The sequence below is a fragment of the Suricata suricatta genome, chromosome 1 (genome assembly GCF_006229205.1).
Source record: "Suricata suricatta isolate VVHF042 chromosome 1, meerkat_22Aug2017_6uvM2_HiC, whole genome shotgun sequence".
In the NCBI taxonomy this organism is placed as follows: domain Eukaryota; kingdom Metazoa; phylum Chordata; class Mammalia; order Carnivora; family Herpestidae; genus Suricata; species Suricata suricatta.
This window is the reverse complement of record NC_043700.1, coordinates 192156744-192181035: the sequence shown is the minus strand read 5'-3', so window position 1 is coordinate 192181035 and position 24292 is coordinate 192156744. Positions and strand designations below refer to the sequence as shown.

General features: G+C 55.5%; 2 protein-coding genes across 2 annotated transcripts in view; both read left to right on the top strand.

The window, feature by feature from the left end:
• The window catches only part of ACOX3 (acyl-CoA oxidase 3, pristanoyl), a 922607-nt gene that overhangs the window by 116611 nt on the left and 781704 nt on the right, over nucleotides 1–24292 (top strand). The window lies entirely within an intron of this gene.
• HTT (huntingtin) overlaps nucleotides 1–24292 on the top strand; it is a 100937-nt gene that overhangs the window by 25156 nt on the left and 51489 nt on the right. Inside the window, exons 17-33 of the mRNA XM_029933175.1 lie at nucleotides 6–103; nucleotides 974–1113; nucleotides 2095–2158; nucleotides 2405–2505; nucleotides 4576–4722; nucleotides 6271–6391; nucleotides 7688–7764; nucleotides 8703–8854; nucleotides 9809–9996; nucleotides 12253–12379; nucleotides 13720–13847; nucleotides 15502–15612; nucleotides 20100–20177; nucleotides 20620–20843; nucleotides 22111–22189; nucleotides 22297–22458; nucleotides 23306–23361. Coding sequence (XP_029789035.1) covers nucleotides 6–103; nucleotides 974–1113; nucleotides 2095–2158; nucleotides 2405–2505; nucleotides 4576–4722; nucleotides 6271–6391; nucleotides 7688–7764; nucleotides 8703–8854; nucleotides 9809–9996; nucleotides 12253–12379; nucleotides 13720–13847; nucleotides 15502–15612; nucleotides 20100–20177; nucleotides 20620–20843; nucleotides 22111–22189; nucleotides 22297–22458; nucleotides 23306–23361 — 2053 coding nt within the window. The remainder of the gene's footprint in view (nucleotides 1–5; nucleotides 104–973; nucleotides 1114–2094; nucleotides 2159–2404; nucleotides 2506–4575; nucleotides 4723–6270; nucleotides 6392–7687; nucleotides 7765–8702; nucleotides 8855–9808; nucleotides 9997–12252; nucleotides 12380–13719; nucleotides 13848–15501; nucleotides 15613–20099; nucleotides 20178–20619; nucleotides 20844–22110; nucleotides 22190–22296; nucleotides 22459–23305; nucleotides 23362–24292) is intronic.

The following is a 24292-nucleotide window of genomic DNA, read 5'->3' as shown; positions in this document are numbered from 1 at the left end:
GTCAGGAAACACATTTTCTCTGGCGGACTGCATTCCTTTGCTGCGGAAAACTCTGAAGGATGAGTCTTCTGTTACTTGCAAGTTGGCCTGCACAGCCGTGAGGGTAAGCATAGTCTTTTGTGCAAATCAGTTACTAGATTAGTGGAAATCTTACCATTTTATAATTAAAATTGGGGTTAATACTAAATACTTCCAGACATCCTAAAGCTGTAACAATAATAAACGTGTGTGTCCACCACTCACCTGTAGACAGATCATCTTACCAGTGAAGTTACGGTTTAATAGAATGTAGTTTAAGTTTTAGCACTCAGAATCTTTGTTAGAACGTACCTTTTCTTAGACGGTCTCTTCAGAAATCTATCTTGCTAGCATTAAGTGTAAAACCTGTGGGATGAAAAAACCGACGGCTCTCCTAGGTCCCAAGAAGGCCGAGTCAAAGTGAGCGGTCACGTCACCAGTCACCTCTGTTCTGTGCCAGGGCCATAGCTCCAGCCTGTGCCTGGTGGCGTGTTGATCCTTTATGTATGGGTTGGCTCATGAATCACTACTGGCCAGCCAGCGACGGTAAAAATTAACCAGTAAAAATCAAAACCCAAACCCAACAAATTGCCAGACCAATAGCTTACCTTCCCCTTGCGAACTTTCATGGCCACAAGTGTTCCTTAGCGTCAAATATTTGCCAGGTTTCTGTCGACGTCTTCCCGGGAGCAGAGGGATGCGCAAGCCGCTGGCCCAGAGTCACGGCGTGCCGCGTGCCCCCGTGTGCCTGCGTGTGCCTGTGTGTGCCCCCGTGTGCCCCTGTGTGCCCCTGTGTGCCCGCATCTGCGCGGAGGGGCGGGAGGGGCAGCCACAGGAGCTGTGTGGCACATTGGGCGGCAGGGAACATGGCCGCTCGCCAGAAGAGGCAGCGGGCGTGCGGACGAGTGGTGTCCTCTCATGGCTGGGGTGACCCTGGCTGCGCCTCGTTTTCCAGCACTGTGTCATGAGTCTGTGCAGCAGCGGCTCCAGCGACCTGGGGCTGCAGCTGATCACCGATGTGCTGAGCCTCAGGGACAGCGCCTACTGGCTGGTGAGGACAGAGCTCTTGGAAACGCTCGCAGAGATTGACTTTCGGTAAGTGGTTCAGGCTCGTCAGGCCAGTAAAGCTGGGCCACGCGGAGTTTGAACGAGGACTCGCCAGGGCTGGGTCGGTTGGTTGAGTTCCTGATCAGGGATGCTTATCGGCTAGCCCGTGAGTCAGCAACCTGGGCGGCGTGGGTGCTGGCGCTGGCTTCCTCCGCAGCTTGCCCCGTGCCTGGGGATTTAAAATCAGGCGGAGGAGTGGGTCTTCCTGGTCGTGTTAGTCATCTGAGCGTCCTGGGTGGCGGGAATGAGAGAGCCCCCACTTAGATCACGTGGGCTCGTGGCAAAGGCGCGTTCTCCTCACCGCTCCGGATGGAGGTCACACGGGCTGTTTGTACATCCTTGCGACTACAGGATAACTTGATTTGATTTTTGTTTTCAAACGGGACATTTGGTTTCAGATGTTTTCTTTAAATGCTTTCTCTTAGGAGGGGAGATTTATGATCCGGGTGTCTGGGTTTTTTCAAGCCACTGTAATAAAGTGGTTCTTATGTGGCAGGCTCAGAGCTGGGTGCCCTCCATGGTCATTTCCTTTTTTCCTCAGAACACCTCTGTCAATAAGGGCGTGCTCTCCCCTCTGCCTCGCAGATCGGGACCCTGGGCTGGGGCCAGGAACCCCCGAGGCCTTGCGGCCGGTGTGCGGAAGGCCCCCTCCCCACGGCCCGCACTCCCCTCCCGTGGTGGGGGTTGGAGCTCACTCTCAGGCCATGTGGACTCTCGCTGTAATATACTTTTGTATTTATTTTGAAGAAAAACAGTGTGCTGAGTACTATCTTATTGAGTCTGAAATGAAGAGTAGGACATAAAGCTACTTGTTTAAAAACGTTCATCCTTCCGTGGTACTCGGGAAGTGGCCTGGCCACTCGCGCTGGCACCGGCCTCCAGGGCCCCGGCGGCCGGAGGCGCGCAGGCCGACAGTGGGCCTTCCTCGAGTAACGGAATTATTTCGTGTTAAAAATGTTGTTTTGTTAGGTTGGTGAGCTTTTTGGAGGCAAAAGCCGAAAACCTGCACAGAGGGGCCCATCATTACACCGGGGTGAGCCGTCCCTTCTCGTGAGGCCACGTTGTCACCCCCAGGAGTTGCCCTTTCCCAGGGGTGGGGACTTTCTCAAGTGCTCTGTGTTCTAGACCGATCCTGCGGTTTAGATCGTGACCGTTGTGATTGGGGGGTGGGGGTTAAGACTGGCGGCCCTGAGTTCCTCCTCCCTGGCCTTCCAAAATCCCTTCCGTGAATTCCGTTAAATACACGTAGACATCTGTTTTCTTCTCTTTCTCTCTGAAGCTTTTAAAACTGCAAGATCGAGTGCTCAATAATGTCGTCATCTATTTGCTTGGGGACGAAGACCCCAGGGTGCGACACGTCGCCGCGGCTGCACTGATGAGGTATTTACCGAGTATTTGCTCTTTGCTCCCTTTCCTGGGGAACGCACTCGGCGGCACGAGGAGGGGAGCCCGGGCCTCCGGAGGGCAGGTCCGCGTCCCGCAGCTCCGAAACTGTCCCCGAGGCGTCTGCGGTGAGGATGGGACAGCGGCAGGGCACTGGCCTCCCAGCGTCAGGCGCTGTGCTCTTTGTCACAAGCTGGGACGCAGAGAAGAGAGGACGGAGAGGAAAATAAAAGTCCCTCGGCTCTCCTGGACATATTCACTGTTAGCTCTTGGATGCATGTCCTCTGGGGCATTTCCACTTGCTGTACCACTAGCCCTTTCCTGCCCTCAGACTTCTGGGCACGAAACCGGTGTCACGTAGGGCGGTGCCGGGTCCCGTGTGCTTGTGTTTCTGTCCTGAAGGACGGGACATGTCACACGGTGGGAGATCGGGGGATGCTCTGAGCAGCGTTTGGAAATTCTAGTTCGTGGCCAGCCATTCACTCTGGAGCTGTGATAAACTTTTCTAAAAATATTACTTGGTTGGATAGTAAGCTTTCTTTGACCTAATGGGTAATGATCAGTAAATATTATTTCACATAAATGTTTACATATATATTTTTTCCTTAGAATTAATTCCTGGAAATTGGGTTATGAGGCCAAGCTTTTTGATGTTTTTAAAAATTTTTCATGGCTTTGAATGATTTTATATCCCTTAAAATTTACCTATTCTTTTTAAAATAACTTCTCTTTGGGGTGCCTGGGTGGCTCAATCAGTTAAGCGTCCTGACTCTTGATTTTGGCTCAGGTCACGATCTCGCAGCTGTGAGATGGAGCCCCGAGTCGGACTCCGTGCTGAGCAGGTAGCCGCTGAAGAGAGTCCCGCCGCTGCCCCTTCCCCCGCCCGTGCCTGCTGGCTCTTAAAACATAATAATGATAATAGGAAAAAAACTTATCATTTCAGAGTAATACAAGTTTACTGCACAAAATTTAGGGAAAATACTAAAATGGAAATAAAAATCTTTCTAATCAAATCACTCAAAACCACAGTTCCAATTGCATGTGTATCCTTTCTGTCTTCAGTGTCATCCTTTGCATTTCTCTGATTGCTTGTGAGACGTACCCTTTCACGAGCTTAACTCCATTTGTACGACTCACCTAATGGATGATTCTGGACCTTTCCCGTTTCCTGTAAATGATAGCCATTTATTTTATCTTAGAAAAAATTGTGTTTATCACTGTATCTCCATGGAGGAGAGTGACCTTAATTAGAGATAGTGGGGTTTGCAAACTAATGTGCTAAAATTGTTGTTTCTGGAAGTTATGAGTCCTGTCCACGAGTGCGTGAGTACGCTCCTGCAAAATGCACACTGAGTGTCGGTTGCAGGAGTGAGCCCTTCTGTTCTTTCAGGAAACGTTTCCTGTGTTCTGCTTCTGGGCTGAGTGTAGATTTGGGAGGGACCTCAGCCGGAGCTCTGCCATCTGGGAACGTGTGGGCGAGTTTTGCCCCTGGCCTGCAGGTCTGCCCTGTGCCGGGACTTTCTGTGGGTGGAGGCTTCAGGCCCATGTTGCTCAAGATGATTAGAAAGAGAACTTTATTCTTTGTTTGTTTATTTACTTACTTATTTATTTGAGAGAGGGAGCGTGCCGGTGAGCCTGTGCACGTGCGCGTAAGTTGGAGAGGGGCAGAGGGGGAGAGAGAGACTTCTAAGCAGGCTCCATACCCAACACGGAGCTCAATCCCACGACTGTGAGATCATGACTTGTGCTGAAGTCAGGAGTCAGACAGCTAACCCACTCAGCCACCAGGCGCCCCGGAAACAGAACTTTAAGTCAGTGCATTTTATTGTATGTAAAGGAAGGTACTTAATTCTATACCCGACAAAAAGGAAGTACAGCACCTAGTTATTTCAGAGGTGGTGTGATTGGAACCCCCCGGTTCTGGTGGCCGGAATGTCACCCTGAACAAGGTGGGGTGGTCTGTGGGTTCACTGTGTTTCAGGCTTAACCATCTGGACGGAGAAGGTGATGAATCCCAGGTGAGTTTCACAAACTTTCTCAAGTAAATAAACCTTACTCTCACGTTAGGCTTGTCCCGAAGCTGTTTTATAAATGTGACCAAGGACAGGCTGACCCAGTAGTGGCCGTGGCAAGAGATCAAAGCAGCGTTTACCTGAAACCCCTCATGCACGAGACTCCGCCTCCGTCCCGCTTCTCCGTCAGCACCATCACCAGGTAGGCCAGGCGAGTGCGTCCTGCTGTCCTCGGGCGGAGGCCCTTCCTGACCCCTTTCTTCCGGGCCTCAGTCTGTGACGTGCTCTCTCGGGACCACGCTCTACGGGACGGCGTTGGAGTAGGCAGTCGGTGTGGGACCGCTCTCTGTCGGGGGGGGGGGCCGCCTCTCCATGTCATCGGCTCGGCCACAGCCACGGCAGCCGTCTCTTTGTCCCTTCCTTACAGGCCACGGACCGACAAGTGTGTTTTCACGTGGCTCTTAGGCTGCGTCTTAGCTAAAACCTGTCGTTAAGTGTTTCGGTTACTTTGCGTTGCCATCGAGGAGACCGGCGGTGTTGTCAGGCCCCCTCCTTTTGAGGTGACAGGGCGGTTACAGGGTGGCTGTGTCTTCGGCGGGCTGCAGCGGTCCTGTTCCCGTTAGTCGTGCGCAGCCCCCCACCGGGTCTCGGGGAGAAAGTCCCCGGAGCAGAACCGCTCTCGGGAAGGAAGGGCTCCCTGGAGGCGGAGGCTGCAGAGAAGCCTGCAGGCGGGAAGACAGGAGACAGCCAGGCCGTTTTAACTGTTGTAAATGTTATTTTAAACATGAGTTTTGTTTGTGACTCTCCTTTCTGTTAGTGGCAGTTTCTTAAAAACTCAGACTAAGTGGCGTCACAGTGGAGAAGTTTGTTCGATGCTTTTGCTATGAGTCTGGAACTCGGCTTATCGGGGTCTGAGGTGCTTCCTAAATAAGTGCTTTCTCCTCTCATGTGAAGATTGCTTTAGAGAGACACATGAACCTTTTCTCAGAGAATTCCCTTTTTTTTTTTTAAACCTCAGAAGTGGTGTTTTCTTCTGTCTGAAAAGAGACTAGTTATTCAAGGTAAATATTCCATTAAGAGAAGCAGAAGCCTCTTGAGAGTGTCTGGTCATCAGGGGCTGAAAGGCCTGGGTGACCTGCCGTGTCAGAGGGTCGTTTCAGAAAGTGACGATTTCAGTGCCAGCAGGGAGGAGTGTGACACTGCCCGGGCACTGGCTGTGGCCCCACACCTCCCCCCACCGGCCCTGCTGGGGTGGCCGCGGTGGCCGCCCGTGCCTTTGCCACCTGCCATTGGGGCATTTGTGGGAGAAGAGAAAAGAACTGTTTTCCTGAGATTCGTTTCTGGGTCCTGAGGACCCTGAGGGTTCAGAAGTGAATCCCCCCAGCACTAGTCCCGCGAGGGCCCCGCTGGCAGGCCGGGGGCTGACGGTGTGCACACGGCGCTCCTGCCCTGGGGAGAGCGCTGTCTTCTTTCCTGGAATCGGGGCAGCTTCCAGAAGGATTTCTTCCAACTTTGGAGTTGAAAAACCCGCTTTTGGTGGGTGGGGAGATTGCAGGCCAGGCTGTGGCCGGGGGAGGGGAGGGACCCTAATGACCGGGAGCGTGTCCAGCCTCTCATTTGCCTCAGAGTCCGGGCTGTTGTAACTTCCCAGAGGCTTTAGTCTAACTTGGAAATGCCATTTGAGTTTTGAAACTACCATACGCTTCAGTAGTGGATTTCAAGTCTCTGTGTTCCATGTTTTTCTTATTAGGATATACAGGGGCTATAACCTACTGCCGAGCATGACAGATGTCACTGTGGAAAATAACCTCTCGAGAGTCATCGCGGCAGTTTCCCACGAGCTGGTCACGTCGACCACGCGAGCGCTCACCGTAAGTCTCCGGGGCTGGTGTTCTCGAAGGTGGTTCTGGGTGGTTTGTGCAGTCGGTACCTGACGGCGAGGGGAGGGGCTCGCGTTAGGTTCTCTGTGGGGCCCGTTCCCAAGGCCCGGTGTCTCCGGGAGCAGGCTGGCATGCGAACACCCATCTTATTTCTGATTAAAGCAACACGTGCTGGAGGTAAAAGAATTCAGCCAGTGCAGAAAGACGTGAGAGGGAGAGCGAGCACGGCCATGATCCGGGTTGGTAATGTGTCAGGACTTCCAGATGCCTCTGGTAGAGCCGACGTGGGGAGCGTGTGCCGGGCGCACGGGCAAGAGCCAGAGACGCCAGCAAAGGCTTCCATGCTTGCAAGTCCCCGAGTGCCGGAGCAACCGAGGTGTGACCACGGCGGAAGCCTGTGCGCCGGTCACACCCATGACCGCGGAGCCTGGAGAGACGCCATGTGCGCCGGGAGAGCGCGAGCACGAAGGCCCCTTGGGCTGGGGGCAGTCCCGGCTGCTGGGAAAGTCGTGTTCCCACACGCACGCTTCTCAGAGCCCCAGGGAGACGACCGGCAGAGCAGGGCCGAAATGGATTTTAGGACTATGAGTTCTGTTTCCTTTTTTATATCTCTTAGATATTTGTAAGGCTTCTACAACAAACGAGTGTGACTTTCATAATTAGAAATAGAGACTGTTACAGGGAGTTGCGTTAATTTGCTGATTACCAGCTTACGTAGCCCTGTCATTTATTTTATGTGGCAGAAGAAGCGTTTGCATGTGGTAGAAAACTCCCCGCAGGCGGGACTGGGCCGTCTAGACAAGCGCATACGGCCTCTTAAACCCCAGTGTTGTTTGGCCTCTCTGTAGTTCGCCCTTCCTCGAGTCATTTAAAGTCCCACAGCTTCATTTATCTGTACTGATTGTGGCTTCCATGTGTCAGGCACTCTTCTAGGCCTGGGAGACAGGGTCCCTGTCCTGTGCCCCTCGCCGCCTGGTCAGGGGGCGGCCATCAGTGAGGCCGAGCGCGGGAGCCACAGGGCGTGCGGAGGGCACGGGCCAGTGCCGCCGTGAGCAGAAGGGGGTGCCGGCGGCTGGCCCCTGGTCACGCCCCAGAACGGTCCCTGCTCCGCGCCTGCGTCTCACTGGTGCAGTTCTGCCGGTGAAGGCCGAGTCCGTCCCCTTGTAGGACAGAGAAGGCCGCAGTTCTGCTTGCGTTGTGTGTGCTTTCTGTAAAGGGTAGAAGGGGGGTCATTTTGATAAACGCTTCTTGGTGCGTGGGTGTGATTTTCCTGTCCTTCTTCCTCAGTTCGGGTGCTGCGAGGCCTTGTGTCTTCTCTCCGCCGCCTTTCCGGTCTGCGTGTGGAGTCTGGGCTGGCATTGCGGGTATGTACTGGTCACTCGCGGGCCACGGACGTGGTCACTGGGGGTCCCCTTGTTTCTTTCCTAAATCTTTCATCCGCTTGACCTTTCGGAAGAGTAGCCAGTGGGGGGCTGGCCTCTGCCCGGCCGGCTGGCGACGGAGCCCTCCGAAGCCCTGGTGAGCTGGGACTCTTCGTGGGGGTCAGTGCTCGGGGGATGTCAGGGCTCCTCTAACTGGCTTCTCTCCAAAACTCTTTACTCTGTAATCAGAGTTTGGAAACGTTTTCTGTTTGAAACCGAATGTGACCTGTCATTTAAGATCATGATGAGCTATGGTGTTTTTCCCTAAAGTTTTTTCCTAAAGTAATTTAGGAACTTGTACTTATATTAGCCGTTTTCATTTTAAAATGACTTTCTTCCAGTAGATGGCCCTAATAGCATCTGTGAAATAATTTTGAGTCTCCTGTGATACTAAGAAATAAACTTATTATGTATACCCATGACTGAGAAAAATTTTGGGACTCACTGTCACTTTTTAAATTATTTTTATTTTTTATTTTTTTAGCCTTCATTTTTGAGAGAGATAGAGTGCGAGCGGGGGAGGGGCAGAGAGAGAGGGAGACACAGAATCCGAAGCAGCTCCAGGCTCTGAACTGTCAGCACGGAGCCCGACACGGGGCTCAAACCCATGAACCGTGAGACCAAGACCTGAGTTGAAGTCGGACGCTTAACTGACTGAGCCCTCAGGCGCCCCTCAATAGGTTTAATCGACCTGCCATCTGTTTTCATTTCTCTGACTTGTTTGGAGCTGAGGCATATGTGCAGGAAGGTTGCTAGTTAACAGCTGTGAAGTCGCTTTGTGAGCTGGTGTGAAACCTACGTTGACCCGCCTTCTCACTGGTTGGAGAAGGCGGGCTGCTCTACAGCTTTTGTCATTTGACCTTGTACATGTTGGCCTGCAGGGCGCCCCCGCTGAGCGCGTCCGATGAGTCTCGGAAGAGCTGCACCGTCGGCATGGCCACGGTGGTCCTCACCTTGCTGTCGTCAGCTTGGTTCCCGCTGGACCTCTCTGCGCACCAGGACGCCCTGGTGCTGGCCGGAAACTTGCTTGCAGGTACTGGTTCGGAGGTGCAGCAGGGGCTTCGGGTCCGTGGCTGTCGGTGTCTTTTTGAGGGATGGGATGATGCACGTGTGAAGGAGAAATACTGTGAGGCCGTTGCCAGGGTGGCTCCAGCCCCTCCTCAGGGTCCCCATGTCACCCGCATGCATGGATGTGAGCTGTAGGCGACTGTTGTAAAGGAGCCCTTTTCCTGCCCAGCCCCTCAGCTACAGGTAACTCGTCCCTGAGCTCATTTTAGTGGGCACCAAGTGCCAGGCACTGCCCCAGGCACCGCGGCTGTGAGAATGGGCAGTGTGTGGGCTCCGTTCACAAGTCACATGTGGATTCAGGGGGCGACACACGTGAACGGATCACCGTGCCTGCCCAGGCGGCTGTGATCACTCTCCTCGCACACCAGACGGAGCACGTAGCCTGTTGGAGGCACAGAGACACAAAAAGTCTGTGACGTTTGAGGACTGCAGGTAGTTTGGGGTGTTAGGTGACGAGGACTGGCAGGAGGATGTGGGGAACGGGGGCCGCCGACCCCGACAGGTGGGGCAGCCTCGATAAGCGCTCCTCACGGACGATTGTCCTGTTGGCTTTGTGACGTTGTGGCAGCGCCTGGTGGAGGGCCGGCCGTGGGGCTGGTGCGTTTGCAAGCCCAGTCCCTCGGCCAGCGTCAGTGTGGCCTGGAGGCGAAGGCGGGGAGACCCACTTGGGGGGCGAGAGAGCCTGAGCACGATGATGGCCGTGGGCTGACTGGAAGAGGGTGCAGGGGGCAGGATGGGCAGCCTCGGCCACCGGTCGAACGGGGGTTATTGGGGCTGCAAAGATCCGGGGCGCGGGGGGATTGGCGCATCCTGGCTGGGCGTTGGTGCGGTGGTGACGCCAGGAAGGTCCGCGGGGTGGAGGCGCCCAGCAAACTCAGAGCCTTCCGGCTTCTTTTCCCCACATGGTGCCGCGTCACAGCCAGCGCCCCCAGATCTCTGAGGGGCTCGTGCGCCTCTGAGGAGGAGGCCAAGCAGGAGGAGGTGTGGCCGGCTCTGGGGGACCGGACCCTGGTGCCCATGGTGGAGCAGCTCTTCTCGCACCTGCTGAAGGTGGTCAACATCTGCGCCCACGTGCTGGACGACGTGGCTCCCGGGCCGGCCATCAAGGTAACTTCCGCCTCGGGCGGCCCTCCCCGCAGAGTGACGTCGGGGGCGTCCGGCACGCTGTCGTTGGCCCGCCTGTCCCTGTCCCTCCCGTGCTCTCTCTTGTTTTAAATGAACAACACTGCTCGTGTGGGAACACTGAATTTAACACCAGAACGTGTCATCCAGTGGGTAGCCCTTCTGGCGCCATCGCCGGGCATGTTGTCTCTGAGGGGGAAGCTGGCCTTGTTCTTGGCCTTCAGCATTAGCCAAGAAAGCTCCTAACTGACGTTGCTGGCTTACGGGCTGACTGAGTCGCCTGCTGTCCCCCGGAATGTCGGCAGATGGCTTTCTTTTCTGTGAAGTGCAGTTCGATCACATCAGCTTCACAGCAAATGGTAAACTGTTTTTACCATGAATTTAAGCTAGATGAGTTCACTGACTGTGGCATCCAATGGCGCACACTCTCCTGTGTCCTCCATCTCGATAAACACCTCCAACCTCATGTTCTCCTCCAACTGCCGTTCGGTCTCCTTATCACTGCAAACTTTTCTGAAGAGTCCATGTCCCCACTTAACACCTTAGTGCCTCCCACACCTGTGGCCGTCGATTCCCCCACCGCCAGCTGGTCGACTTTCGGCCACCATTCTGCGCAGCAGCTCTTCCTGCCAGGATCGGGCCTGGGGTCTTGTGGGTACGTCTCGGGTCCTGTCTTCACCTGCTCGTCACTCGGGACCGCCGCACAGGTCCTGAAGCGGTTCCCACAGGCCTCCAGTCTGCTCCCGGGGCCCTCTCCTCGTTTCACCTCCCTGCCCACCTCAGATGGTCTCCAGCTCTGGCCTAGGTGGGCCTCTCTTGCTCCTTCCTGGGCCAGTGCTGGCCAGCACGAGTCTCTGTACTGCTGGGAACGCTGGCGTCTAGGCCAGCCAGGACAGTACCACCAGCCACACGTGGTGACTGAGCACTTGGAAAGAGGCCAGCGCACCTCAGGAACTGAACTTCTGATTTTGTTTGTCATTAAATGTAAATGTCCACGTGTAGATGACGGCTCCGGTGTGGGACGGGGCAGCTCAGGGTGGCCTGCTCTTGTCGTCAGGGTTTAAACGTCAGAGACCCAGGTCTGTCTTTGGGGCGTCAGTCCAGAGACGTGCGAGGCGTCTCCCAGGATGGCTCGTAGGTCTTGGGCGGGCTCTGAGCTGAGCTGCCCAGCCTTGCCCCTGCCCGCGCCTGCCCTGCTCCCCGCACTGCATGCTTCATCGGCTGCAGACGTGGCGGTCATCATAGTTCCTTGTTTCTGCACACGGAGTCCTGTGTTTTCCCTGATGAGTATCTTGCAACATGCATGTGTTATGCACACACAAAAACACATGAACACACACACACTTCTCTGTGTGTTCACTGCCGCTATTCTGGTGCAAACTGGTGGCCTGACGGAGCGTTGCTATAGCCTCTTTTCTTCTCCTTCCTGCTGAGACAGCACTGTTAACTCCCCCTGCAGCTGCTGCGTAACTGCTGTGCCGCACAAGCCACCTGCTTACTGTGGGGTCCGGGGCTTTTAGGACGCCCAGAGCCACTTGGCCATCCCCACCACCCAGGTAGAATCCGGAAAGGAGCACTGTACCCTTTAGCTGTCACCCCCAACCTCCCGGACCCCCCAGCTCCAGGCAGCCGCCACCTACTTGCGCTTTCTGTGACCAGCCCCCGGCGGACGTTTCAGGTCGATCTTTCATGGATCTGTGCTCCCGAAGGCGGCTGTTTGCCACACTGCATACGCTTCCCTGACACTACAGGGAGAGCAGCAGAGACGGGACCCAGTGCCCACGCCCCGTGGCCCCTACAGCGTCTACTTTTGTGTGCCTTCTGCAGTTCTGTGCTCAGCTCTGCTGCTTGTTAGCCTTGACGCTGGATAGGTTCCATCATGTCTGAGCCTATTTCATCGTTTGAAAACTGGGGTCTAAGACGATGCTTCATACCCCTTTCCCTGTCCTGGCTCCCACTGAGCGCCCTGGCTGCCGCTGGAGGTGAGGGGTGGACCCCGCCTGACCCCCGACGGGCCTTGGCCCTCCACGCGCACCTGTGCGGAAGTTCTGGGCCAGTCGGCCGCGTGCGAAGGTGGTGTGGGTTAGCGAAGCTGGCGCCCGTACGTGTGTCAGCTCCGTAGATGAGGACTCTGGGGAAACCGAGGTTGCCCGGGTTGATTCTCCAGGAACGGAAACCACAGCTGCGACTCGCAGTTTGCACGCTGGTTCTGCTTCCTGCACAGATTGGTTTTCGTTGCAGGCAGCCTTGCCGTCCCTAACGACCCCGCCTTCTCTGAGTCCGATCCGCCGGAAGGGAAAGGAGAAAGAGCCAGGAGAGCAGGCCTCTGCGCCCTTGAGCCCCAAGAAAGGCAGCGAAGCCAGTCCAGGTACGAAGTGATGCCGGGCGGGGACGCCGTGTGTCATCGAAGTCCTCGAAAGCCAGGACTTCGGCTTCTGCTCGTGCGAGGTGAATGTGGTGACTTGGGGTATTTTGGAAGCACTGGGGCCAGAGGGTCTCCCCAGTGTGCATTCCAGTGTAACCATGAACCCCTAGCTGTGTGCAGACCGCGCCCCAGTCTCGGGCGCCTCTCGGGGTCTCTTGCTGGTATGGCCACAGAGGTCTGCAGGCGTCTGGCCACTGGCGAGGAGCCCTGTCTGCTGTCCTCGCCGCCCCGCTTTTCCCTGTAGAAGAGGGTAGAAGAGACCTGAGCTTCAGTGAGGGAGGTGGTGTAGACAGCCAGGAGCAGAGCTAGTGGAGGAAGCAGTTGGTTCTGACCTGTGAGGCCCTCTCCAGTTGGAAGCGGCAGGTTTACAATTAGACCGTCCGTGGGGTTCAGTCATGTGACCGAACGGGACCCGAAAGCTCAGATGATGGAGCGGCTTCTAGACCTGGGACGGTCTCAGAACAGAAGGGGCCAGGTCTTCGGTGGGACCCTGCCATTTCCACCGGCCAGGCAGCCGCTGGGGACGGCCTAGCAGAGCTGGGGCGACCCGTCCTGTCGCACTCCCACCAAACCTGTCAGCACGGCGCCTGCGCAGTCGTGGTCTCTAGTCGTTTGCTTACAGAGCATTTACGGTAAGGCTTTGTAAAAGGTGCTCTTTTCTACGGATTGACTCTAGGGCCGCAGGAGGATCTGCCAGCTTCACAAGCTTCAGAACTTTATAAACATAAAGTTATCAGTATGTCACTAGCACTTTTTCTGTTGGATTAAATCCACGAAGGGCTCGGAGGCGAAGATCTTTAACACTTAAGTAGAATAGTTTTATATAGTGCTTGGCATTTTAATATTTCCTGTCCGTTTCATGATCATGCGTGTGCTCTTTACGGTTTTAAGCACGCTGGTTGCTTCCAGGGCCTGGGAGCTGCTCTGGCCAGGCCGCAGTGCCACGATGCGCTGGGAGCCTCGGCTCCTGGGGGTCGGGCGGTCGGCCGGGGGTCGTGGAACCGGTCGCTCCCCTGGCTTGCAAAGTGGCAACGAGACCTTAACAAACAGCGTTACACCGCCGTTCTTTTCCGTCTGTTCTATTATTTTCTGGGGACTGCCTGGATTCTACATTGTTTATTGGTCGATTTTTTTTGCTACTTCTAATTAGTCAAAAAGGGGAAGAATTTGAATCTTACTCTACTAGACTCTCTTTAAAAACCATTATTGCTAGTAACTTCTTTTAAACTTGATAAGTGTGTACCTCTGACCTAGAAGTTTGTTTCGTGTGGTGTGTCTTACAGCCTCTCGGCAGCCCGACACCTCAGGGCCTGTGACAGCAAGTAAATCCTCGTCCCTGGGGAGCTTCTATCACCTCCCTTCATACCTCAAGTTGCACGATGTGCTGAAAGCCACTCACGCTAACTACAAGGTACCGACCGCTCCTTTCGTAAAAATGTGCACGTGCTCAAATTTCTAATAGATTGTGGATGTGTTCCTTAAGGTCTGTGGCTCACGTGCGCGCGTGTCTGCGCTACGGGATGGCACCGGATGTGAGCGGCGGTAGCGTTTTCAGGCTGTGTCTTCAGCTTGGTTTGTGGAGCTTTCATCTTACCAGCATGTCGGGTGTCCCTGAAGCGTCTCTGTGTGGGTTCCCGAGGCTGGGTCTGCGCCTCCCAAGGCCGCCCCCATATTCAGAGATTCACTAGTAGGACTCGGGGCTGGCGTGGAGTCGTTCCCACAGCTGGGACTTCTTCGTCAGTGTGGCGTCTGCAGGGCTCCCTCGACTTTTGAATGTTCAGAATATTCTACCGCGTTTTACAGAAGATTCAGGGGCTCTTCTTAGCCAGTGTCCCCATGTCACCCCCCCCGTGTAGCAGAGGGCACGTGGGAAATAAGTGCACAGAGAACGTGTTTCTTTTCTGCCTGTTCTTGACTCCTGTCCCGAGTCCGGGGGCCTCTTGATGACCCTGGTGTCTGCTCCCTCTTTATCATTTCCCCTCTGGGACATCCTGGTGTCCACACTGTGCCCTGGGCATCGTGGCCCCCAGTGGCCCGGATGCCCGCCTGGATAGGTGTGTGTGACGTGCTTGGCACACGTGAGGTCCGTCACACTGCCCTCTGCGTCCTTCAGTCCTTCTCGCCGCTCTGGCCGTGATGTCAGCCTCACCCTGCTCCCTCAGAGCCCCGTGACCCCGCTTTTCACCTGTGATCTCTGTGCTTCGTCGAGATAGGCCTTCCCAAGTGCGTGCCCCTCGCCCCCTTGTCGGCCGTGCCTGCCGGAGGTGAGCCCCTCCCTCCTGTCTCTGTGGGACATGGCCCCGTGGAGTCACCTGTCCCCAAGTCCCCACTCGTTTTTCTTCTGCCTGCTGGAAACCACCTCATGGGGGCACAGAGCAGTCACAGTTGTCATCTGTGTGTGCCTCCCCTGCGTCCTCCCCCTGGGCCCAGGAAGGGCTTCCGCTCTTACCACGGCTGGCTAGGTTTGATTTCTTTGAGCAGAGTCCTTTCTCTGTTGTAGCGTTTTGCAGGGTTTTTGCCAGTTGTTCTTTTTATGGTTGATTCCTCCCCTTCTCCCTTCTCCTTACACATTTTATCCTTGGCCTGACTCCTTCTCAGTGTGTTAGGGGGGTGCTGCGTATTTTAATTCAGCTGGGCCCTTTAAAATTATAATTTAATCTTTCTTAAGAGGAATGTAATATTTTGCAGTAGCCAGACCGAAAGGCAGTTTCTGGATTTGATAATGGTTCCCTGGGGGTGTGACTCACGTGGAACAAGACGTGTGTTTGTGGGTGTTGATATGGGGCTTATCAGACACTGGTCACAGTGGACACTAACATTTTTTTCTCATGACGAAAGGTCAGAAGTTGTTTCTTTCAGCAGTAGCAATGTAAGCTGAAGATGCCTTTGAACGGCGACGACTTTGTGTCGTTCCTGTCCAGGGCGTTGGCCCGGGGCGGAAAGCCTCCAGACCGCGGGGGCTAGGGTAGCCCGGCGGGACCCTCCCACCGCAGACAGCGCCTGTCTTTGTCGCAGGGGACGGGACGGCGCCAGTAACCCTGTGCTCTCTCCCTCGCCCTCCCAAGGTCACCTTGGACCTCCAGAACAGCGGTGAGAAGTTTGGGGGCTTCCTGCGCGCCGCCCTGGACGTTCTCTCGCAGATCCTCGAGTTGGCAACGCTGCAGGACATCGGGAAGGTTGGTGTTGCGTTGCTTCCCCGAGCCGTGGCCGGCATGAGGGGCGGCGGGCGCGGGGCAGGCAGGAGCAGCTTGGGGAGAAGCCCGCCTCCCGCTCCTGTCTCGGCCTCACCTTGGGGGCGTCCTGCTCGCAGCCCGTCTTCCGGTTTTTCTGTCGGTTAGCTTCGACCCAGTTCGTTCTCGAATGGTGGCGGGTTTAAACCGTGGTGGCAGGGCCCGTGCTCTCTTGTCTGCCCTTCGCAAGCAGGCAGGGTGAGAGCGGACGTGGTGAGGCTGCGGGCAGCAGAGCTGTGGCGGACACTCCTGCGCTTTGGCCCCGAGCCGGGTGTCCCCCACCCTCGTCCTACAAGGGGGCGCTCAGGCGCACGGGGCAGTTTCTAAGGACGTGTGCTGTGCACGCCCGTCTGGCGTGTCCGAGGCCTGGGCCCGGGGGCTGGTTCACTGCAGTCACCTGCCCGGGCGTGTCCCCTGCCGGCTCCCGGCGCCGTGTTTCTCACGCACCTGAGTGGGTCCCAGGGAGCTCCCCCTTCAAACGCGTGTCCCCAGCGTACGGGGCGCTCGGGGGCCTCACGTGCCGTCAGCTAAGTCCTCTTGACTCGAGGAATCCCCAGGTTTTCGTCATCGAGGTGTGTGCTACCTCGTCTCCCTCCGGCTGCTGCTTGGGCTTCCCGTGTCCACGTGGTGCGTGTCCTGTTCTCCCTGGTCCTCAGTTACTGTCCCCTCTGAGGGAGACCCGGCAGAGCCCTTCTACCGATGCCACCTTCTTGGTGAGGCCAGTGGGCTGTCCCACCCAGGATGCGGCACCCTCTCCCCGCGTGGCCCTGTCAACACGGCGACCTGTCACTTTTCCTCTCTCAGAACAGCAGGTCCTTAGGGCCTGTGGGCTGTGTGTGGAGAATGCATTTTAGCAAAATACGGAGTATCACACATTAAAAAAATTGTTTTAATGTTCATTTATCTTTGAGAGAGAAACAGAGAGAGCAAGCATGAGCAGGGGAGGGCCAGAGAGAGAGAGAGGGGGAGACACAGACTCCAAAGCAGGCTCCAGGCTCTGAGCTAGCTGTCAGCACAGAGCCCGACATGAGGCTTGAACCCACGGACTGTGAGATCATGATCTGAGCTGATGTCAGACACCTAACTCTCTGAGCCCCCGGGCGCCCCCAGCAGGTATAACACGTTTTAAATTTGAATGTTAGATACACTGAAATAAAAGCCATCTAAATGGGATTTTTAAAATAATACAATTTTCTTATTTCAGGGAATTAAGACAACTTTGTAGTTTGTTGTTTTTGTATATTTTGTTTTGGGGGGAATGTGGTTTCCCTTTCCCTTTTTTCTCTTCACATTTTATCACAACTGCCATACACAAAGCTGTAGTTCTCCAGTTGTGGTCAGTGAACTTCTCGACTGTTACATTTACCCTAATATATGGAGCTAAATAGTTATCAAGTCACAGTCTACTGAAGGTCGACATCGGGTGATCCGTCCATGCCTGAGAACCGGGAGACGGATTCATAGACACACACAGGAAGCGTGTGCAGGGGCTTCCGCTTCTGAAGACCCTGGTCTGGGACAGGACGGCCTCTCCCCCCTCACCTTGGCCTTTATGGATGAAGATAGTTCCACTCCCCTCAGTTCCCTGTTGTTGGGAGCTCGCCGTGCTGTGTGGTGAGGGAGGCCCGTGCGGGCGCCAGCCCCCGCTCTCCCCAGACCCCTGCTCTGGGCCCCGGGGGCCTCTCCTCCTTACCTGCCGCGCCTTCCTTCTTGGTCTTGTCGACGGGAGTAGAAGCGTCCCAGGTTTTCTTTGCGTTCGGCCACCGGCTGTTTGCGAGAAGCCTCCTTGGCCGATGGCTGTGCAGGCGAGGCCCGGGCCCCTCCTGCAGACCTGCGCTGTGCGGCCGCTCGGGGCCTTGCTGCCGTCCAGCCTGGCCACTGTGTAGACGCGCCGGACACGCCAGCCCCGGCGCCAGGGGCCCGAACCGCACGGACTGCTTGGGGGTGTGACCTGCGAAACGTCGGAGCAGGGTTTCCTCAGAGTGCTGTGAGCTTCTCTGGGTAGAGCAGGCGAAGGTGGGAGGCATTGTGGAAGGAAGAGTCGAGTTGTTTTCCTTTGTTTTCCCAAGTTGTGACGCTGGTGATGAAAAGGCATAATCCTACATTCTTGACAAGTAATGGTCTTGATCTTTCTTCTCGTCTAGACCTTGTTTATTCTGTACCCAATTCATATGGGATTGGGATGTGTTATGTAGTGTGGTTGGTCTGCGTGCTGCTGTTTCACACACGCCTGTCCCTGCGGCTCCGGCTGCTGTCCTTCTCATAGTCACGGTTTCTCTGTTTTCGCCGGAGACATTTATGTGCCTCAGTGTAACTTTCCTTTCGTTTCTTGTGCTTGGGTTTGTTGAATTTAGACCTCTGGCTTTATAGTCGTCTTAAAGTTTGGGAACTTTGGGGCCAATATTTTTTCTGGTCCTGCCCACTGCTTTTTCTTCTCTCCTAAGGGGACTCGAGTTAACCTGCGTATTTGGATGCTGAGGCTGTCCTGTGCGCAGCACACAGGCGCTCTTTCACGTTGTTTCCTCTCTGCGCTGCATTTTGTGTGGCTCTCATTGCTGTGTCTTCAGGCTGCTTGATCTCTTCTTCTGCAGTGTCTAATCTGACTCTTAATGCCGTCCAGTGCGTTTCTCATCACTAACATTGTACTTAGCTCTAAAAGCCTGATTTCGGTCTGTTTTTAAAATTTCTAATGTTTCTACTTAAGTGTTTGAGCATGTAGAATATAGTCATAATGACTTTTATGTTTTTCTCTGCTAATTCTACAATACTGTCCACTCTGGGTCATTTTTGATTGATTATACTCCTCACTGTGGATTGTGTCTCCCTGCCTCTTTGCCTGTCTAGTAATCTTTGACCAGATGCCGGGCATCGTGAAATGTTACTGGGTACTCGGCATCTCTGTCCTCCCGTAAATCCTCGTGAGCTTTATCCTGAGATGGAATTAAGTTGTGTGGGAACAGTTTACGCTTGGGTGTTGCATTTGTGATGTTCGATGGGTTGGAGCAGTGCTCAGCCTGGGGCTAATTATTCCCACCATGGAGGCAGGGCCTTTCTGGGTGCTTTACCTGGTGCTACCATTCTCCCAGATGGGGGGGGAACAGTAACTGTCCCTAACCCTTAGTGGGCACCAAGCAGTGCCACATACCCCTTTCTGGTGACTGTCCCCTGGCCTTGGGGGTTTCGTCACATGCCTGTGATGACTGGTCCAGAGTTCTGCCTGGGCAGCTGCCCCATTGCACCCTTACCGCTTCAGCTTCCCGGACACATAGCTCCTCCTGACTCGGGGTCCCTGGGCTGCTCTGTGCCCCCACTTCCTTGTGCCTTGACCTGGAAAGCCCCACAGGGCAGTGGGTCAGTGCCGTGTAGGGCTCGCCTCTCTTGTCCCATCTTCCAGGGTCACAGTCTTGCAGCACCTGCTGTCCGGCATCTTGTCACTGAGGTTTCCCACGGTGCCCAGTGTTTCTTTTGTTGTTTGGGTGGAAAGCATAAACGGGCCTCTAGCCTCGTTTTGCCAGAATGGACATCCGTCTGTCCTATACCGCGTGTTAGCGTCTGACGGGGACGTGGTTGCGTTGCTCCGCATGCTGACGCCACCACAGCAGCCGTCCCTGCAGTGTTCAGGGCCTGGTGCGGTTTCCGGTGTTTGTTGGGAGAGCTGGTCCTTTGCTGGACAGACGCTGATCGGAAAGGCTCCGGTTGTAATTCTCTCCGGTAACATTTATCAGATACCAGCTACAGGCGGTAAAACCAAAAAGCAGCACGTAACAAATTCACCCTATTGGACACAAACTTGAATGCTTACAGTCTGAGTTGAGTAAGTCAGAATATTAAACATGTGTGGCCCTTTAGTATTTGAAACCAACAAAAATCTGTTGCTCTTTAGTACAGGGAACGGTACCACCACGCGAGGCGAGAAGCCTCTTCCGTCTGGTTGGTGAGCGGCAGCCCTGCCAACGGAAGCTGTGGCCGGTGACCCGGCAGGCGCCCGGGCGTGGCAGTGTCCTGGCAGTTCGTGTCTTCGTCCTTCTCGATGCCCCGAGAGGCCCCTGGCTGCCTTGGACCTTATTTTTTAGGGCGGCAAATGTAGTCTGTGCAGGCGGTCGGCCGTTTGTGCAGAGGGCTGCGGGACACCGCAGGGCCCTTGGTGGTAAGGCCCACCGAGCGCCCGCGTCTTCCGTGCGGCTGCGCGTCTGCGGGGCTTCCGGCTCCCGTGCGCTCCGGATTCCTTCCCTGACAGCAGGGCTCGGGGCAGAGGGGCGAGCAGATGCCTGGTGAGCGTCCCAGCAGGCGAGCGAGCGACGGAGGGGCCGTGGCACCCAGAAGAGAGGCTGCAGGGAGCGGCTTGGATTTGCCGCGCCTTCTGCCGAGCTCTGTTCGCAGCGGCAGGCCGCACGCCCCTCACCCGCGTGTCTTCCCCCTTGTTCTTCCCGCAGTGTGTCGAGGAGATCCTGGGGTACCTGAAGTCCTGTTTCAGCCGAGAGCCCGTGATGGCGACCGTTTGTGTTCAGCAGGTGAAAAAGTCATTTCCTGGGCTCCTCGTCTAAGCCCCACACTCTGGGCACGGGGACAGGACGCGGCTTGTCCTTTAGAAGGCGGTGCTGGTGGCACCGCCACGTGTCACGCCTTGGCTGGCTCCGTGCTGGGCGGAGGGCCCCTGCCCCTCCTCTCGGGGTCCGGTCCCTGCAACTGGACGGTGTCAGGCTCTTGTCTGGAACGCTGGGTCCAAACACAGCATCGCAGACGAAGTCGAGGCTCCTGGCTTCACACGTACACCTCACATCGCCCTTCGCGACAGCACTGTCACACGGTAGTGATGGCGAGTCTCCGCGAGGATGTCCGTCTGGAGTTTTGCGAACGTAGCCTGTCATTTTTAGCTGCGCCCCCCCCCCCCCCAGGAGACTCCTGTGCGCGCCGCGCTGAGCCCATGCTGACGGCCTCACTCCTTTCCCCTAGTTGTTGAAGACTCTCTTCGGGACCAACCTGGCCTCCCAGTTTGACGGCGTGTCCTCCAACCCCAGCAAGTGGCAAGGCCACGCGCAGCGCCTGGGCTCCTCCAGCGTGAGGCCGGGCTTGTACCACTGTTGCTTCATGGCGCCCTACACCCACTTCACCCAGGCCCTAGCCGACGCCAGCCTGAGGAACATGGTGCAGGCCGAGCAAGACCACGACCCCTCAGGGTAACCGTGGGCCCGCGCTGGCCGGGCCGGTGGCATCACGGAGGCGTCCTGGGGGAGGCACGGAGAGCCAGCGGTGCATGATCTGTAGAAAGGAGAAACACATTAGCCTTGGTCTCATGCCGAGTCTGGTGGGTCCAGACAGCTCTAGGGGGTGCGCCCGTTACCCTGATGCTGGGAGCACAGCCCCGCCTCCAGACACGCGTGTGGTCCAGGGAATGTGACAGCGTCTGGGGGATCGTGTGGGCCCAGGGGCCGCGCAGGAGGAGGGACACCTGCTGTGCAGGGCCGCGGCGTGGGCCACGCAGGCTTGCTGAGAGCAGGCTGCCCTTCCCAGCGCTCACAGACCCCCTTTCCTGTCGGCAGCGTTTCCCAGGTCTGTCCCGGGGTGGGGGGGGCGCAGAATGGCTTCCACAGGGCACAGCAGTGCTGGCTGGCATGTAGGTATACTGGAGGGCATGGAAGAGTCTCGTATGATAGTACGTTGGGTTTGAGAACCTTACGGCTAAAAGTCTCTCTTCAGTTAAATTTATGGTTGTATTTTTATGCCTGGAATACAGTAGTTGTTGCTTAAATAACCATAATTATTAGCATATATTTGAGTTGCTACTCTGTGTACTAACAAGAGAATTCCTTGTTTTTCTTTTCATGGACGAAGTGATAGGACAGCTACAGTTAACACACTAGTCAGGCGCCAGAAGAGCGTCCTTGCTCCAGGCGGACCCTGGTGACACACTCACTATATATACAGACCCGTCCTCAGGAATAGAGCTGTTTACTTTGTTTAGGAATATGGGGTAGAAACAAAAAAGTGAGGAGCTGTGTGTGTGTGTGCGCACGCGTGCATGTGTTCCTATCTAATTTCATGCATACTTCTTGAAAAGGGTGTAATTGATGTGAATATTTAAAGCAAGAGAGTCAAGTGAGGTCTTCTGAGTCACCAAATCTTTGAAGTGAACATCACCTCTGTGGGCTCACGGCTGCCTGGGCTGCAGGGCAGTGCCCCCCGGTTGCTTTCTGACCGAGTGCGTGGTGCAGGCGACCAGCCTATTAGGGAGGAGGGTGCCGCCGCGCTGCGTGCCCCCCGGGTGCTTTCTGACCGAGTGCCCCGTGCTGGCAACCGGCGTGTTAGGGAGGAGGGTGCCGCCGCGCTGGGTGCCCCCCGGGTGCTTTCTGCCTTGGGCATGTTCTGGTTTTGTGGAAGTGAATTGGTCTGGCCTGGAGTGTGGCTCAGGGCAGCCATTCTTCGCCCGCTTTGTTCCGTGTGCAGGTGGTTTGACGTGCTTCAGAAAGTGTCTACCCAGTTGAAGACAAACCTCACGGGCACCACCAAGAACCGTGCAGATAAGGTGAGCGAGAGGCTGCGGTCTCAGTGCTTGGCACTTGCCAGCCCGGCTGCTGGAAGTGGTTAGTTGAAGTCTAACTCACGGATTTTTTCTTTGTTTTTCTTTCATAGAACGCGATTCACAATCACATCCGTTTGTTTGAGCCTCTTGTGATAAAAGCTCTGAAGCAGTACACGACCACCACGTCTGTGCAGCTGCAGAGGCAGGTCCTGGATCTGCTGGCGCAGCTGGTTCAGCTGCGGGTCAATTACTGTCTTCTGGATTCAGACCAGGTTTGTCCCTTGTGCCTTTCATCTGCCATACCTGTCGTAATTTGATAAAAATGACCTGTAGCAGACCCTGAGACCCACCTTTAAGAAACGTGCAGTTTGCTGTTTGCCCACTAGTTGCCACTCTTTACCTGTTGCTTGTGCCCGTGACCCCAGGGCTGGGAGCACGGAGCGCTCGCTCCGGCCTGTGTGGGGCTGTGTCCAGGTGATTAGCCTGTTTGCATGGGTCAGAGGCTTTCCTTCCCCCGCACCCCCCTCTCCCCACCCCAGGACAAGTGGATTTAAATTGTAAGGTGCAATGAAGATTATTGTTCGGGTGGCATTTTTGCAAAATCCAGAGACTTACTTTAAACACGGTATCAATTATGATGTTTGGTTTCAAGCAAACTAAAGTTGTGCACCTCTGTGAAAGGGAACTCGTGCCTGGACAGAGTTGGACGCAAAGTGGGCCCTCCTCCAGTCCTAGAGTGCTGCTGGTGGCCTCTGGGACCCCCCTCCCTGTCAGCAGCCCTCGGGCTGTGGGGGGAGAAGGTGGACTAATGGGGCACCCGATTACCAAGCCGGTCTTGGGGGGTCCGTGCCGCTCAGTGTGTGTGAACCAGAGCCAGCCAGGCCCCGGATGTGTCTTGTCTAGGGTGCACAGTGTCTCCCGTTTCTCCACAGTAAATGTACTTACGGGATTTCTGGAAGAGTCCTGAGCTGCCTCGTCTCACAGAATACATCTGAGTTCTCGTACACAAACACGTTGATCTACTGTTGGGAACGTGTTAAAAATGTACACGAAGTAGGAAGAAAGTAACCTGCTTTGCACGTTTTAATCATCGATGTGACTTTGTGTCTCTCTGCGCAGGTGTTTATTGGATTTGTGCTGAAGCAGTTCGAGTACATTGAAGTGGGCCAGTTCAGGTAAGGCTCCTCGTTCTTCTGGATTTCTTGTCTTTATGACAAAGGTACGTAGAAGGTTAGATTGCTGAGAGGAACACTTTAAAGGATTGTTAAGCATTTTTGCCAAATGTTTTTCTTAAGCGGAACTCTGATAAATACGCAGTGCGTTCTTGTTTCTCTTAAAAATTAATGACTAAGTATCTCAAGACTTGTTAGAAATTGTTCTGCATCTGGGACTCCGGGTGTCCGTTTTCACGCCGCATCTCAAAGCGTTCAGTTGAGGCAGCAGGGCGCCGGACTGCTCTCACCTGCCCGGGCACTGATGGCTTTAAGCTGCGAGAGAAGCTGCGGCTTAGCCCTGCCGTCCTTGGGGGAGGGGCCGCTAGGCACGTTGCGTGGGGGGCCCGCGGCTCTTCCCGCGGCCGGTAAGGCTCGGTGCTCTCTCCTCCGGCCCTTCTGTGGGTGTGTGAGTGCGGTGACCGCGCGTTAGAACTGTTCGGTCTCTGGCCTGCAGGTGGCCCTGGGGCAGCACGGGCTGGGGGCCGGCTCTGCACACTCAGAAGCCCCGTCCAACTCACGACTCCCCCCAGAGCTGACTTCCAGGCGCCTCTCGAGGCCTTAGCGGTCGCGCACATGCTCGCTTCACGCGCGTCCAACTGTTCCGTGCACTCTGTCTGTCTGGCGACCCCGAGGGCCAGAGAGGGAAAGCGAGTTACGAAAACCACCAGGAAGCCCACGTGCTTTGTGGTGTGGACTGTCATAGAGGCCCCGCGTCCCACAAGCGGCCTCGGTCGGGGCTCACCTGCCCTTAGTAGACAGGGACGCACAGCGAAGAAGGGCGCGTCCTCAGCGTCCCTGGGCTCTCGAGATCCAGCACTTCCTTGCTCCAGTTATGCGACGTCTTGGCTGTGTGATTGGAGACAAGTTACTTTTCCTCCTTTGAGTCTCAGTT